This window comes from Mustela nigripes, chromosome 15, assembly GCF_022355385.1.
Source record: "Mustela nigripes isolate SB6536 chromosome 15, MUSNIG.SB6536, whole genome shotgun sequence".
Lineage (NCBI taxonomy): Eukaryota > Metazoa > Chordata > Mammalia > Carnivora > Mustelidae > Mustela > Mustela nigripes.
Window position 1 is genome coordinate 76,347,711 of NC_081571.1, and position 17,165 is coordinate 76,364,875.

Consider the following 17,165-nt stretch of genomic DNA (forward strand, 5'->3'; position numbering starts at 1 on the left):
AAAAAAAAAAAAAAAAAAAAAAAAAGAAAACTACCCTTTCCTACAAACATATAGATCAGCCCCATCACATTCTGTGTCCTTTGTAGGAAATACAGACACTATGCTTTTAATATGTAACTCAACACCACCAAAGTCCAGTCCAAGTATTAACTGAACTTTCCAGGCCAAAATTAGGTACCTTAACTCCACCTAGATACAGCACAGATGTTAATCCCACTATTTAGGCCTTATTTCATTCTCCCCTTAATCAGAGAGAGAGGTCTAGATATCAAGTTCCTCCATTACATTTAAGCTGTTAAGTATTATCTCCACAAACCTAATCAGGCTTTGCCTGTAACAAGCCTTCAAGAAACATTTCTTGAATGAAGTTACTTCATTCCAAAACTAATGTTCAGAGTCCCCAAATTTGAAAATGTATCTTCCTTCCTATCCCTTGATATTAAAAGATTAGGTGAATGAATGCATACATTCTATAAAACACTGACTTTACCATAATAAACAGTTGTTTTCCTTTTTTAAAGACACTACTCTGCAAAATTAGAGTACTTTCTCAGTTGCATAGCAAATAAGACAAAAGTTCGATTGTAACAAAATTCAAATGTTTAATTTTTTTTTCAAAACTTAACTATATTAATGAAAATAAATTATATTTAGACCACTTCAATATTTGTACATCATCTTTATACAACTATAACAGTGCTTTCAAAAGACATTTTATAAAGGACATTAATTTCACAATTGAAATGTGTTTTAAAAATGGGGGAAACATTAAAGAACATTAACTTCATCTGAAATATCTCAAAATGCTGAGAGGTATGCTGTTCTTTATCAAATGAACTGTATTTGTATTAAAAATAATGTAGTTTGTAGCTAGATACAATTATCTCTTGTCCATTTCAGTGATTTCCTGGATCCAAAACAAAATCTGTGTATTTATTTCTTTGAAAACATCATTTGTTGATCGTCCTTTCACTGCCATGGAATGATTTGCCTTCTCAATCCAGTGGATTTTATTGGGAGCTTGCATTTTCTGTGCCACTTTCTCCAACAAGTTCTAAAGGAAAAAAAGAAAAGGATGCTAGACTAATGCTCTTTCGGGGTTTAATAAAGACCCTCTCTCTCCCTGCACCACCTATACTGGCATCCATTCACTAATATTCATTAATATCTACTCTACAGACTACATTCAAGGCAATGGACTATGCAAAGAAATGTCCGCAGAAGTGGCAGTCCACATCTCTCAAATACAGCAATATCATAGAATAGACCAAGCATCCATTAGACCATCTATAGTAACATGTTTAAGTTACTCTGTCTCAAGTCAATTTTATAACAAACTGAAGAATCTGCTTAAATGTTGAAATGATAAATCAAATGTACAGCCTAGTATAAATCCCCAAATCACAAGATTCAGATATTAATCTTTTTATTCCCAAATAAGAGTCAATCCGTTTAGCAACTCTTTCCAGGGAGATGAATTCTGTCAGTATGCTTGTATTTTTCAGTTTTCTGAAGTAACAGGTAACTAAGTCACAAAACTAGCATTAGTCCAATCAGCACCTTTTAAAGAGATTGAAAGTTGCAGATAATATCTTGTTCCCAAGACCGTGTCTTTCATTCACTCTCTCATTTATGCAAACATCAAGCTATAATTCACCTTTTCACACATTTCATCCGCTGAGCCTGACACAAACAATACAGGATCTTTTATACGATAGAGATCTTCATCTCTAAGTTTATGTTGCTGCTTTGGATGGTGCAGTGGGTAAGAAATACAAATGAGACCTCGAACAAAATCATCAGCATCATCTGGCTCAATATGGCATATTACAGAAGCAGCTGCTCTTGAGCCCATTGAACGACCTAAAAATCAATTAAAATTAAGTTCAGTTTGAAATACAAACATTCATATATAGAAGTGGTGTTAATATGGCAAGTAAGATTTCATTTACTGTTCATCCATCACTCTATCACTTAACTCCAAAAGGTGGCAATTAACAAGTTTTAATATCCACAATGGACATCTGTAACTTCATGAAATGCTAAAAATTGATTCCAAGTCAGAAAAAGGTTTTCTGAAGAATACTTGAGGTAAGGACCAAAGAATCATTTGAGAGACAGTGACTCAGGGATATAAATAAAAGGAACGATCTTTGGGTTCCAAATGTATGTATGAGGTTTAAATTTGCTTTAAATAAATAAAGTGCCTTGATGTTATAAAAGAACGTGAATTAGCAAAACAAAAAAATCCTTAAATTAGCTTCCTATCACCAATTAATTTTAATTGTTGATCACCTGTTCCTATATTAATATAAGTAGATTTAAAAGCAAGTATTGCAACTTACCACCAAGGAAAACACCTGCCAGTTTGTATTCTCCTGAGGTCTTTAGGTAATTCTAGAAAAACCAACCAAAAAATTATCAGTTCTTCTCCTACGAAATACACCACTGGAAAAACCAACATATATTTCTCATCATTAGTGAAATGTATAAAATTCTGTTTGCAAAGACAACCATAAAATCTCAAGGGATTCTTCTTGAGAGAGGTAACCAGTTCTTTGCTCTTCTGATCATATATCACTATCAAATCATAGCTGGGTAAATACAGGCAAATAAATGAGAAAAAAAAAATCACTTTCCCTGTCTCAAAAAAAGTATTAAATTATTTTTAAAGAATTACATTAAAAACAAAGCCAGTAAAATCTTCCAACTAATATAGAATAGTACTAAAATCTAATTTAAAGCCCTGAAAAACTTAGCAAGTTTGAAATAATCTGGATTTTAAAAATTTCAAATTTGTGTTATCCAGGGATTTTACAGCTTCAAAATGCTACACTTATACATTCATAGTATAGTAGGCAAATATCCAGAACTGTATTCTAAAGTTAAATAATTCCACTAAGAAAATTACATCATAAATAATTTCCTTAGTAGTACCATGAAAGAACATTTATTATGGGAGCACTCATCTCCATGGAAACTAAGAGCAAAAAAGAAAAATCTGACTACTATACAGCTGTCATGTACTATTGAGTTTCTAAGAATATTCATTAAAAGCTTTTTAAATAAATCTAACAACTGCCAATAGAATTTGTCTTAAATGTATTAAGAATTTTAAAACAAAATTCTGTTATAAGTAAATATAAAGAAATTTTCTTACCAAAACTGATTTATATGCCTTAATTCTATGTACAATATTAAGGCCTTTACAGGTAAATCTCAGGCAAAAAAACCCATGAGATGCAAGATGGGATGCCAGTGACATCAAATGAGGAAGGTTCATATCTCCTGACGCTCCATGTGTAAGTATTATTCCATATGTTAAGCTCTTGTTAGGTACCAAACAAACGGCATCTAGTAATTTATTTCCAAAAGGTATTTTTAATTTAACCTGGAATTCAAGAGAATAAAGGGATCAAAAATTACTTCCTTGCCTATTCAGACAACTAAATAACTATGTTTGTTCTGTGAGAACCATGACTCACATGGCCACTAAATAAAAAGCAATATTAACAATAGCTAGTATTTAAGTATTTATTTATTGTGTGTCAGGTACTATTTTAAGTGCTTTATATGTATTAACTTATTTAACCTTCCTAATAATTCTATGAAGTACTATCATCACCTCCTTTTTACAGATGAGAAAACAGAGCCACACCAGGTTAAGTAACTTTGTGCCCAAAGTTACACAGCCACTAGCTAGGATTCAAACTTAGGCAGTTTGCTCTAAAAGTCCTTCCTTTTAACCACTAATGCTATACTGTCTCTCACTGTACAAGCTGAAAATAAGAAAATTACTCTGGAGCCACATGACTTAAAAAAAAAAAAAAAAAAAAAAAAGGAACCCTGAAGATGCAGAACATACGAAAATATGTATTACCTCTGTATGACTCATTTTCACTGTTGAATAACAAACTTAAAGTGCATTACATCTGAGAAGCAAAGGACATCTCCCTGAAAAGAAGATTCTGTTGTGAAAGGTGGGTTGCAGACATGGATATGACATATAGAACTATGAATGAACACATTCAGTAGCTGAAATAAACACATTTAGAACTACTTCTCTAAGAACTGGTGCCTTTACAGGTGCATTATTTCATTAATTATTTTCAAGCTTTCTAAAACCACGGTACTCAGAATTGGGTTGCAGGGCCAGTTGTGGGGATGGCAGATGTTACATAAGAAAAGCCAATATGATACCCTGACATGGAAACCTTAAGAAAATTCATATCGGAGTAAAATGTTGTATCTTGGCATATATTATGCATATCTTTTTTCCTAAGCATCTTTATTCTCAACCAACTATCTTCAATTTAATTTCACAGTAGCTTTCTATTAACCCATTTCTTTCATCATCTTTCCAACATTCTCTCTCCAACTCCTCTTACCCCACAACAGAAGTATATATCCACATTCTCTGTTAGGTGCCTTTGCAGAGCCTCCCAGTAGACAGAGTGTACATACATTTCTACCCCATTGATTTGGGACTTGACTCTGTGACACTGCTTTAAATAATGGAATATACGTAAAGGTTTCAATGTGTCACTTCTGAGCAGAAAACATGGCAAATTTCAAGAAGCCTCCCTTGAAGTCCCACCTCCTTCAGCCATCAGAAAAGCATGTTCCAGGTATTTTTGCTTTTTTAGTCTGGGTCCCAGATCGAAGATACATGCTGCAGATACGAACCCAGAACTAAAGTCTGGAGTCCAGCCTAATCCAGCCAAGATCTAAGCCACTGAAGAACGAAGAGCATGAAATGTAAGCCACTGAGATTTTGGGATTGTTATGCAGCATTCTTTCCTGTTTTGAGAAATCTTTTATTGTTCAGGATCTTACCAACATCAAGATCTCCATTATTCATCTATTTTTACCTCTTAACATTTACTTATTCATTCACTGGGTAACAATAGAGGGCTCAAAGTTCAAAGATGCCAAAAATATACAGTGAAAAGCCTCCCTCACTCCATTTTTGACTCATTACCCAGATCCCTTCTCCAAAGTCAGCTAGTATTACCTGCTTCTTACAGGTACTTCCAGATATTTTATACATATATACACACATACCCCTCCTTTTTTCAAAATAAACTCGTGTTTTTCTGAATCCCCTACCACTTAAAATACATTTTGTGCTTACTTTTTTTTTTTTATACAATGAGTTTCTTTCATTGTATCTTACGGCTGCAGAATATTCCACGGAAGGGTCTTACATAATTTATTTCACCAACCATTATCTATTAACGAACACTGAGATTATTTCCAATATTTTGCTAAACTATTGCAATGAATGGCATGTACTTATTTTCTTATGTGTAGACAAACCCATATAATAAATTCATGGAAGAGGAATTGCTGTATCAAATGATGTATTCATTTGAAATTCTATTTTTTAAGGAATATATTTAATTTTTGAATAGGCAATGTATTTGCATATGGAACAAAATTTTAAAAGAACAAAATTGCAAATAGGTAAGTCTCCTCACATCCTTCTCCCCCAGCCGCCCAGTTCCTTTCCTTTCCCAGAAGCAACCACTGTGACCAACTTACCGGCCTTCCATACATGTGTATGTGTGTGCAGAAAAATTCTGATTTGAACATGAGGGGAATTAGTCTAGCTACAACACTTCTGAGATTTGAGTGGGAGGAGGAGGATACAGTACCTCAGCCTTCAGTGTCCCTGCTTTCATAAATGTAGCCCCATAATTAAGTGTGCCTGGGGTCCCCTGGTTCAAAGATCCTGTTCTATGTTCCCAAGAGAATAGCCTCCTGCCTTCTAATGGGAGAAAGGCGGTCACCCGAGAGCGTGAAATGGGGAAGGAGATGGAGATATCCCACTGCCTGTGGAACAGGTCTCCCCGAAGTTAGCTTTACTTAAGCCCTAGCTCCACCCCCAACACCATTCCCTTCCCGGCCAGTTCCCAAGGTGCCGGGTGCCGCCCGTGCCGGTGTGGTTCGGAGACTCGTTCAACAGTCCTTCTTGCGGCAGGTTTAGAATTAAGCTAAAGCTCTGCGGAGAACACTTGCTTTCCAGGCCCCAGTATTTTCCTCCTGCTGTTTGCTTTCCCGTTCTCTCCATCACCTGGATTCGCGTCTCTTAAAAATCCTCTTTACTGTAAGTTGGGCGAGACTTCCGGAGGGAGTAGTATCGGATACACGTATTCAACCCACTATCTTGGCCCAGAATGCTCTACTTCTCCTCGGAAACTTGGGTTTGCGTGTGTGTGTGGGGGGGGGGGGGGGTGGGGGGGGGGGCGGTCCAGAAAAACCTCTACTCCCAGCTTTCGCCTGGAACAGTCTGTTCCCCGTGACGGGCGCACGTGGTGCGGTCCTCACTACTGCTCCCAGCAGGACCGCCCCGCAACCCGGTCTCGACCCAGAGTCCGGCTCTGCAAACCCGGAGCCGCGGAGACACGGCGCCGAGGGGCCGCTAGTCCCTTCCCTTGGCAGTGTCCCCGCATCGCGAGGCCTCCAGAGGGACCCGCACGACGACGCCTCGAGCCCAGCGTGCCACGAGCGATCGCAGCTCCCGCTGCAGGACCGACGCGCCACCAGCACCGCACCTTCCACCAGAAACCGGCGTGGCCACCGCCGGTCGGACCCACAGCCGCACGCTGCACGGCGCGGGCAAACAAAAGCGCTAAGAGTTCAAGTCTCCCGGCGGCTGAGGACCCGGCCGCGTCCGCGACAGACAGCGAGCGGTCGCACGGCCGGAATTCGGAGCGGAGTCCCCCAGAGTTCGCGCCTCGAAGGCACCGGCGGCTCCCCGCGTTCGCTCCACTGGCGCGCGTGCGCGGGGCTGGGTGGCCGTCCCCAGGGCTCCGCGCGACCCCTCACGGCTCCCCGCAGTTCGCCGCTCCCCGCCCGCCGCGCCCCCTCACTCCCGCCTCCCCATCCGCCGGGCGGGCGAAATCCCGGCGGCCGGGCCCGCGGGCACCGAGCTCACACCGACCGACCGCCTCACGGAGGCGACCAATACCCCCCGAGGGGCGACGGCCGCGAGCTCGGAATGTGTCAGATGGGGCCCCCAGGCGCGCCAGCACCCTCCCCCGGATGCCGCCCCCACCTGCCGGCGGCATCCACCACCGCTGCCGCTCTTACCCGGGAAGGGAAGGTGGCCGAGAGCGCCTAAGCGTCCTCACTCTCCTCACGGAACAAACTACCGCGCTCGAAGGGGCCGCCTCGCCGCACCCGCCAGCCGTTCCGCCTCGGCGCACGCGCGCGCAGGCCCCGCCCCCGAGCGCGGGCCGGCGCGCGGGGCACGCTGGGAGCGGGAGTTTTCCTGTTATTGCCTTGGGGAACCGGGCGGACGGTGCTCCCCGGCCGCCGGGTGGCTCCAGAGCCAAGTCCGGTCGCTGCTCACCCCCGGCTCGCTCAAGCTGGACCCTTCCCCATCCCAGCAGCTTCGTTCCAGCCGTTGCGCAGGTCCATTCCTGTGAGGTCATCCCTGATGATTCTTTTTTTCACACTCACAGTCTGTCCATCTTGCGGCTCGCAAATACAAAGTGCAGCCGCCTCTCCTGCTTCCACCAGACTGGCTGGAGAGCCCCAGTCAGCGCTGCCTGAAGTGCCGAAACAAGCCTCCCGAATGCTCTCTTGTTCCCGCCTGGGCCTCCACGGTTGGCTGCTCGGTCAGCCCAGCAACCAGCTGGACCTGGCTGAGCTGGGAACGCCTCCTGTCGAAGCCTTCCGGAGGCTCCCCACGTCTCCTAACCAAAGCCGAAGCCCTTGCGGGGACCACCAAGGCTTTAGACTGTTCGTTCCTTTGTGTTTGTTTCAGGTTTTTATTCACGTTCCAGTCATACTCGTTTCAGGAGCAGAATTTAGTAATTGGACACTTGTGCACAAAGACCAGCGATCATCTCAAGTGCCCTCCTGAATGCCGGGGACACACCGAACCACCCACCTCCTCCCCAGCAAGCCTCAGCGCTCTAGTTAAGGATCTGTTTTATTATTTGTTTTTATTATTTGCCTCCCTCTTGTCCCTACATTTGTCTGTTTTGTTTCTTAAATCCCACGTATGATTTCACTCATGTCTCTGACTGACTTCCTTCGCTTGAGCGTTATAGACTCTAGTGCCATCCACGTCACCGCCGTTGGTAAGAGCTTATTCTTTTGTAGGGCTGGGGAATATTCCATGGTATATAAACACCACATCTTCTTTTCTTTTAAGATTTTACTTATTTGACAGGGATCACAAGTAGGCAGAGAGGTAGGTAGAGAGGAAGAAGAAGGCTCCGTGCTGAGCAGAGAGTCCGATGCAGGGCTCCACCCGGGGACCCTGGGATCATGACCTGAGCCAAAGGCAGAGGCTTTAACCCACTGGGCCACCCAGGCGCCCCAATACACCACATCTTCTTTATCCGTTCATCAGTCGATGGACATTTGGGATCTTTCTATAATCTGGCTATTGTTGGTAATGCTGCTGTAAACATTGGGGTGCATGTCTCCCTTTGAATCAGTATTTTTGTATCCTTTGGATAAATACCTACTAGTGCAATTGCTGAATTAGGGTCGTGCTATTTGAACTTTTTGAAGAAGTTCCAGGCAGTGACTGCACCAGCCTTCATTCCCACCAATACTGTAAGAGGGTTCCCCTTTCCCGGCGCCCTTGCGGGAAACATCTGTTGTTTCCTGAGTTGTTAATTTTAGCCATTCTAACAGGTGTGAGGTGAATCTCATTTTAATTTTGTATTTCCCTGATGAATGATGATGGTGAGCATCTCTTTAATGTGTTTGTTAGCCATCTGGATGCCTTCTTTGGAAAAATGTCTATTCCTGTCTCTAACCATTTCTTGACTGCATTATTTGTTTTTTGGGTGTTGACTTTATTAAGTTATTTATAGATTTTGGATATTAACCTTTTATCAGATATGTCATTTGCAAATATCATCTCCCATCTTAAAGGTTACCTTTTATAGTTTTGTTAATTGTTTCCTTCACTGTGCAGAAGATTTATCTTGATGAAGTCCCAGGAGTTCATTCTTCCTTTTGCTTCCCTTGCTTCCAAAGACCTAATAAGAAACTGCAATAGCCAATGTCAAAGAGGTTGCTGTCTGTGTTCTCCTCTAGGATTGCGATGGTTTCCGTCTCACATTTAGGTCGTTCATCCATTTTGAATTTCTTGTAAGAAAATGGTCCCGTTTCATTCTTCTGAACTTGCTGTCCTCTTTCCCCAACACCATTTGTTGAAGGGGCTGTCCTTTTTTCCTTTGGTATTCTTTCTTGCTTTGTCAAAGATTAGTTGACCATATAGTTATGGGTCCATTTCTGGGTTTTCTGTTCCTGTTCCATTGATCTATCTTTCTGTTTTTGTGCCAGTACAATACTGTCTTGATTGCTACAGCTTTGTGATATACCTAGAAGTTCAGGGACTGTGAAGACCTCAGCTTTTCTTTTCTTTTTCAAGATTGCTTTGGCTATTTGGGGTCTTTGGTTGTTCCATTAAAATTTTAGGATTCCAGCTCTGTGAAAAATGCTGGTGGCGTTTTGATAGGCATCACATTAAATGTGTAGATTGCTTTGAGTAGTATAGACATTTTAATGATATTTGTTCTTCTAATCCATGAGCATGGACTGTCTTTTCATTTCTATATGTCAACTTTAATTTCTTTCATAAGTGTTCTATAGTTTTCAGAGTACAGATCTTTTAGCTCTTTGGTTAGCTTTATTCCTAGGTATTTTATGCATTTTGGTGCAGTTGTAAATGGGATCAGATTTCTCTTTCTGCTGTTTCATTATTGGTGTGTAGAAATGCAACCGATTTTTGTATGTTGATTTATATCCTGCAACTTTACTGAATTTGTATATCGGTTCGAGCAAATTTTTTTGATGGAGCCTTTCAGGTTATCCACATAGTGTATCATGTCATCTGCAAATAGTAACAGTTTTCTTCTTCCTTGTTGATTTAGATGCCTTTTATGTCTTTCTGTTGTCTGAGTGCTGAGGCTAAGAGTTCTCGTACTGTGTTAAATAACAGTGGTGAGATGGACATCTCTGTCTTGTTCCTGACTGTGGGGGAACAGTTCTCAGCTTTTCCCCATTTAGGATGATACTAGCTGTGGGTTTTTCATATATGACCTTTATGATGTTGAGTTACATTCCCTTTCTCCCTACTTTGTTGAGGGTTTTTGCTAAGAATGGGTGCTGTACTTTGTCAAATTTTTTTCTACATCTATTGAAAACATATGGTTCATATCCTTTCTTTTATTAATGTGGTGTATAAGTTGATAGATTTACAAATATTGAGCCACCTTGGAGCCCAGAAATAAATCTCACTTGACTGTGGTGAATGATTCTTTTAATGTACTATTAGATTCAATTTGCTAGTATTTTGCTGAGAATTTTTGCATCCCTGTTCATCAGGGATATTGACCTATGATTCTCTTTTTTTAGTGGACTAGTCTGGTTTTGGAATCAAGGTGATGCTGGCCTCATAGAATGAGTTTGGAATTTTTCCTTCCATTTCTATTTTTTGGAATAATTGGAGAAGAAGAGATATTAACTCTTCTTTAAATATTTGATAGAATTCCTCTGAGAAGTCATCTGGCCCTGGATTTTTATTTGTTGGGTGATTTTTTATTACTGATTCAGTTACTTTGCTGGTTATCAATCTGTTCAAGTTTTCTATGTCTTCCTGTTTTAATTTTGGTAGTTTATGTGTTTCTAGGAATTTATCCATTTCTTCCAGATTGCCCACTTTGTTGGCATATAATTTTTCATAGGATTTCTTTTGTTTGTTTGTTTGTATGGTGTTGGTTGTGATCTCTCCTTTTTCATTCATTATTTTATTTTTTAGTCCTTTCTCTTTCCTTTTTGATAAAGCTGGCTAGTTTTATTAATTCTTTCAAAGAACCAGCTTCTGGTTTCATTCATCTGTTCTGGATTTGTTATTTCTATATCATTTATTTCTGCTCTAATATTTATTATTTGTCTTCTTCTGCTGGCTTTAGGCTTTATTTGTTGTTCTTTTTCTAGCTCCTTTAGGTGTAAGGTTAGGTTGCATGTTTGAGATTTTTCATACTTCTTGAGGTAGACCTGTTTGCTATATACTTCCTTCTTGTGATTGCTTTTACCGCATTCCAAATATTTTGTGTTTTCATTTTCATTTTATTCCATGTTTGTTTTTTTTTAATTTCTTCTTTAACTTCCCAGTTGATCCATTCATTCTTTACTAGGATGGTCTTTAACCTCCGTGTATTTGTGGTCTTTCCAATTTTTTTTCTTGTGGCTGACTTCAAGTTTTATAGCACTGTAGTCAGAAAGTATGCACAGTATGATCTCAATCTTTTTGTAATTGTTGAGGCCTGATTTGTTACCTAGAATGTAATCTGTTCTAGAGAATATCCCACTTAGATTTGAAAGGAATGTGTATTCTGCTGCTTTAGGATGAAATGTTCTGAATTTATCTGTTAAGTCCATCTGGTCCAGTGAGTCATTCCGAGCCATTGTTTCCTTGTTGATTTTCTGTTTAGATGATCTATCCATTGACGTAAGCGGGGTATTAAAGTATCCTACTATTATATTATATCAATGAGTTCCTTCACTATAGTTTTATATATTTGGGTGCTCCTAACTTGGGGGCATAAATATTTACAATTGTTAAATCATCTTGTTGGACAGACCCTTTTATTATAATAATCTTCTTCATCTCTTGTTACAGCTTTTGGTTTTAAAATCTAATTTTTCGGGGCGCCTGGGTGGCTCAGTGGGTTAAAGCCTCTGCCTTCAGCTCAGGTCATGATCCCAGGGTCCTGGAATCAGCAGGGAGCCAGCTTCCTCTTCTCTGTCTGCCTCTCTGCCTACTTGTGATCTCTGTCTGTCAAATAAATAAGTAAAATCTTTAAAAAAAAAAAAATAAAATAAAATCTAATTTTTCTGGGACACCTGCATGGTTCAATTAGTTAAGCATCTGCCTTCTGCTCAGGTCGTGATCCTGGGGTCCTGGGATTGAACCCGGCATCAAGGTCCTTGCTCAGCAGGAAACCTGCTTCTCCCTCTGCCTTCCTCTCCCTCCCCTTCTGCTCTCTCTCTGGCAAATAAATAAATAAAATCTTTTTTTTTAAATAAAATAAATAAAAATCTAGTTTGTTTGGTGTAAAGTATTGCTACTCCAGCTTTCTTTTGACATCCATTTGCATGAAAGATGGTTCTCCATCCCCTCACTTTCAATCTGCAGGTGACATTAGGTCTAAAATGAGTCTCTTGTAGGCAGCGATTAGATGGGTCTTATTTTTTTATCCATTGTGATGCCCTATGTCTTTTAATTGGGCATTTTAGTCCATTTACATTCAGGGTCATTATGGATAGATAGGAGTTTAGTGCCATTTTATTGTTTTGTTGTTTCTGGAGATTTTCTGTTTTTTTTCTTGTCGTTGTCACTTTGGGTCTTTTTTTCCCCACTCAATATTTCCCTTTAATATTTCTTGAAGGGCTGGTTTAGTGGTCATGAACTCCTTTAGTTTTTAGTTTTTAGTCTGGGAAACTCTTTCCCTCACCTTCTGTTCTGAATGCTAGCCTTGCTAGCCAAGAGTATCCTTGACCGTATATTTTTCCTGTTCAGCATGTTGAATATATCATACCATTGGCTTCTTGCCTGTCAAGTTTCTGTGGAAAGATCTGCTGCTAACCTTATTTCTCCTCCCTTGTAGGTTAGGGACTTCTTTAGCACTGGTTCTTTTAGGAGTTTTTCTTTATAGTTTGTAAATTTGACTATGCTATGTCTTGGTGTGGGCCGGCTTTTGTTGATTTTGGAGGGAGTTCTCTGTGTCTCCTGGATTTGGATGTCTGTTTCCTTATAGTTTTCAGCTATAATTTCCTCAAATAAAACTTCTGCCCCCTTTTCCCTCCTTCTTCTGGGACTCCTATGATACAAATGTCATTATTCTTTAAGAAGTCACCAAGGTCCCTAAGTCTTCATTTGTGAATATTTTTCTTTCCCTCTTCTTTTCAGCTTCATTATTTTCTAGAATTTTATCTTCTTTTTTTAAAATTTTATTTATTTATTTGACAGAGGGAGACACAGCGAGAGCAAACACACAAATCGGAGGAGTTTGGGGGGAGGGAGAAGCAGGCTTCCTGCTGAGCAGGGAGCCTGATGCGGGGCTTGATCCCAGGACCCTGGGATCATGACCTGAGCCAAAGCAGATGCGTAATGCATGAGCCACCCAGGTGCCCCCAGAATTTTATCTTCTGTATCACTTATTCATTCCTCTATTTCTTCCATCCTTGTGGTCATTACATTCAGTTACTTTCAAATCTTGATTATTGCAGTTTTCATTTTGGCGTGATGAGTTTTTAGGTCTTTTATCTCTGCAGTAAGGGTCTCCCAGTACCTTCTATGTTTTTCTCAAGCCCAGCCAGTATTCTTATGATCGTTGCTTTAACTTCTGCATCAGGCATATTACTTTTATCTGTTTCGATTGGATCCCTTCCTGTAACCTTTTCTTTTTCTTTCCTTTGGGATGAATTCCTCCATCTTGGCATTTTTGTCTAGGTCTGTCTTCTTCTCTGTGTTAGGAAAGCCTGTTATGTTTCCTGCCCCTGAGAGTAGTGGCTTTATAAAGAAGACTTCGTATACTGTCCAGGGCCTGGTGCTTTAGAAAGTGTCTCTGGGGTGTGCTCTATGCACGCTGCTGCTGTGTTTTGGCTGCTATTTGCCTCCGGTCAGTCTTTGGCAGAGTCTGTCCTTGCCTGCAGTGGGGAGTGTTAGGACCTTGGCCAGACTGTGACAGGTTTTAACTAGGTGTGCCCTGGTCTGTTTGTGGAAAGAGACCTGATGCTGTTTCTACTGGAGCTGAAGATTGGCAGAACTGTATGGTCAGTAGACCCAGGGTGCGGGGGTGGGGGGGTGGGGTTGTGCTGGTTTTCTGGGAGAGGGGCCCGCTATACTAGTTCTCAGGCAGAGTTGCCTGAGAAAAGCAGCATCTGCAGAATGCGGCGGGTGGGGCTTGTGTAAGCAGTTTAGGCCGCCAGAGTTGGCACTATGCTGCTTCCTGAAGTTAGTTTACACTGGGGGCAGGGGAAATAAATGGCACTGGCCCTCTTCCTCGTTCCCAGAGAGGGTGTTCGTCCTTACCAGTGTTCCAGAAGCCCTCCCAGAAAAGTGAACAGTCCCCACCTCGTGTGACCCAGGTGTTCCTCAGAAACCTGCCTCACCCTGTCTGTGTCCAGGCCACCTGCCCACCCAGCGGGGCCCTGCACCTGTTTTCCATCCCTGGCAGGCTGGCTGAGTTTCACAACTCCAAACTTTAGCAACCAGTGCAGCACAGACCCACACAGACCCTCTGGGGGAGGTTCTTCCGCGCTGGGCCAGTACCAGTTTGTCTCAGAAGGGCAGTTGCACCAAAGCACAAGGATGTGGATTCTGGAGTAAAGTGCAGGAAAGAGCCGTGTCTGGGTTAGCAGCTGTCAGCAGATGTCTCTGTGCATTTGCTGGGGGGCAGGGGTGGGTAATGGCACCTTCCAGCTCTTTTGTCTGAGATGCAATGGCACCTGTCCCAGATGCACTCCAAGAAGGGGGACCCATCTCTCCCAGGGCATCCCAGGGGACCCTAAGATTGATACAGTCTGCTCCCAGGCTACCTCCCTCAGGGCTCCACGCCAGCCATTCCACAGACCTCTAAAACTCCAGTTTTTGAGCCCTGCTGGTTATAAAAACTCACAAAACTCAGCCCCTCTCATTTTCCCAGCCAATGGCTTTGGGGAAATGTTTTCCTTATGCAATTCCCTGTGTGTTCTCTCTTCTCAATCTCTCTCTCTCTCTCTCTCACCACTCTCCATGACAGGGTTCCCTCCCCCTGTGATGTGTTTCTCCCCCAAATCATGTCTCTGAACCTCCAACATTCCATAATGTGGCCTCTTCTCTCTCTCTAGTTTGCAGTTTGTCCTGTTGGTCCTCAGATCAATTTCTTGGGTATTCAGAATGAGTCGATATTCATCTAGCTGGGTTCCAGGGAAGAGGCAAGCTTGAGGTCCTCCTATTAGTCAGCCATCTTCGCTCCGTGGTTTTATATTGTCAAACAACAAAAACTCAAGTGACCAATTTAACAGATTGAAAGGAAGAAAAAATTCTCTATCTTTTGAGATCTTCCAGGTAGACTAAGAATTACATTTACATGAGACAGATTAACAGGAGAAAAAAAAAAAAAAAGCAAAGTTTTATTACATATGCACAGTGGCCCAGTTATGAAATTGAGATCTAAAGAAATGATCTAGACAGGTAATTGTTATACTTTTTAGGCAGAGACAATAAGTCTGTGAAGAGTTGACAGAATGAAGAAAACTCAGGGGGCTTCAATCTGTAAGGAATTCTATACAGAATTTGGGTTGTGGAAGCAAATTAGTAAAAAGTAACAAAGATTGTTTAGATAGCTTTTTCAGCTCTAAATTCTCCATCTCTTGTGATACCTACTAGTACAGAGAGAGTACCTTTTGCAGGGGAGATTCATTTCCTGCTTTCAGGGGGACACAAGAGGGTCAGAGTATCCTTGCATGGCCTGTCACATGAATAACTTTTATTTAAAATAATCAATATCCAAAGTGGCACATTTTAAGGCAGACTGCCCTTGACCCCTTCAAGATCAAATTGGCTTTACTGAATGATTCATGAATTGGGCAGCATCTAGCAAATAAAAGGGAGCTCCATCAAGCTGTGGAAGAAGAAAGGTTTTCGAAAGGCAGGGGGAGGGGTGTTGGGGGAAAGGAAATCATTAGCAAGTAATGCATGGTTTTAGGCAAGGTCCTCCTTGAAGGGGAACGGAAGGGGTCTGTCCGTAAATGTCCTAGCGCTGTATGCTAACCAGGAAATTCCATGCTGACTGGTTAAAGGTTACATTGGTGGTGGGGGTGGGGGTGGAAACTGCAGTTAAGTTCGTATTAAGTCTTGGTATCCTGATGTGGGGTCTTACTGTAAGTGTCTCCATTTGGGGCCTATGGTTTTCTTTTTAACAATATGATCAGTCCGGTCACCTCTTACCTTTCTGTTTCCTACTGGTCATCTTCCCTGGCTCCTTCAGCTCTAGGCACCCAGGCCTCTTTACGATCCTCAAACTGGAACCTGCCAGTCATGGTCCCAGTGCAGGAATTTTGCCCTGGCTCTTCCTCCTCTAGTGGCTAACCCTGCATCTGCTCGGGGTCTCCGCTCACGTGGCATTTTCTCAGTGTGGCCTTCCCTAATCCTATCCTTCTATCCTGGTCCCCTAATATATTGTGAGTATCCTTCTATCTCTTCCTATCCTCCTGTCCTGGTCCCCTAATATATTGTGAATGCGTCTGTCGCCTCACTGAACTGAGAGCAGGGCATTTTGTTGTCGTCATTTTACCTTTGAGTCTCCTGTGTGTAGAATCATTCCTGGCAAATCAATATTTCTTGAATGAATAGATCTACCCCAAGCCCAGTTCAGGGGGTAACTGCCCTCTTTCCTGTCACTCATTTGTGGGTGTGTGAGCGCACATGTGTGTGGCTCTATGTAGTTTTATCACATGCCATGTTCCACTACCCGGCACTGTGATCAAATACAGGCTGATCCAGCACTACAAGTATCCCTCACGCTACTCTCTATAGCCACATCCTCTCTCCATATCTTCCAAGCTATGCTTTTTAAGAAAAATGTAAGACTATGGAAAGGTAGGTGGGGGGGGGGGTGCAAGAGCCTCTGCCCCCCCGGAGTCCCAAACAGACTAGGTTCAGCTGCTCCCCCTGACAAAATCCAAAGGCAGAGAGATAAGTGGTGGTGACACAAGAAAATTTATTTCGGTGAACCCAACACTCAGAAGACAGAGCATCTCAAAGACTTTCTCCCAAGTGCCAAAAATACTTCCAGGTTTATATAAGGAAAATATGAGGCAAAGATTAGTGGGTACATGCAGGTGGGCATTGAGGATCAGGTCGGTCATTGTGGAGAAGTCAATCACAGGGCGTCCTGTTGGCTCAGGAAGGTTCTTATTGCCTGAGAGGTAGTTTGGGTTCCATTCAGAGGATGCTTTGCCCCTAGGGTCTTTTCCCTAAGTTAAGAGAAAACTGGAAAGAAGAACTTCATTAGGTTTGCATTCCAAATGGAGGAAGGGAAAGTCCTCTTACAGAAATACCTCCATGATGTATTATGGTTTTATTTTTTCTTTGTTTGTTTTTCTTTTTTCTTTTTTTTCTTTTTTTTTTTTTTTTTTTTTTT

General features: G+C 41.8%; 1 protein-coding gene and 1 long non-coding RNA gene across 4 annotated transcripts in view; one reads left to right on the plus strand and one right to left on the minus strand.

Annotated features, from left to right (window-relative positions):
• Positions 1-577: 577 nt before the first annotated feature.
• On the minus strand, positions 578-7,224 carry TEX30 (testis expressed 30). Of its 2 annotated transcripts, XM_059377615.1 has the most exons (6): positions 7,096-7,224; positions 3,881-3,954; positions 3,161-3,391; positions 2,346-2,397; positions 1,658-1,863; positions 578-1,054 (listed from the first exon to the last, which is right to left on the minus strand). In XM_059377615.1, exons 2-6 carry the CDS (start codon positions 3,893-3,895, stop codon positions 881-883), a joined length of 678 nt encoding a protein of 225 aa, XP_059233598.1. In that variant the 5' UTR covers positions 3,896-3,954; positions 7,096-7,224; the 3' UTR covers positions 578-880. The 2 variants fall into 2 exon arrangements, with proteins under 2 accessions (XP_059233598.1, XP_059233599.1); XM_059377616.1 differs by lacking the exon at positions 3,881-3,954.
• A 6,463-nt stretch (positions 7,225-13,687) lies between these two features.
• Positions 13,688-17,165, plus strand: part of LOC132002559 (uncharacterized) — a 14,327-nt gene continuing 10,849 nt past the window's right edge. For both annotated transcript variants that reach the window (XR_009399945.1, XR_009399944.1), the window contains exon 1: positions 13,688-13,812. This is a non-coding gene — a long non-coding RNA (uncharacterized LOC132002559). The remainder of the gene's footprint in view (positions 13,813-17,165) is intronic.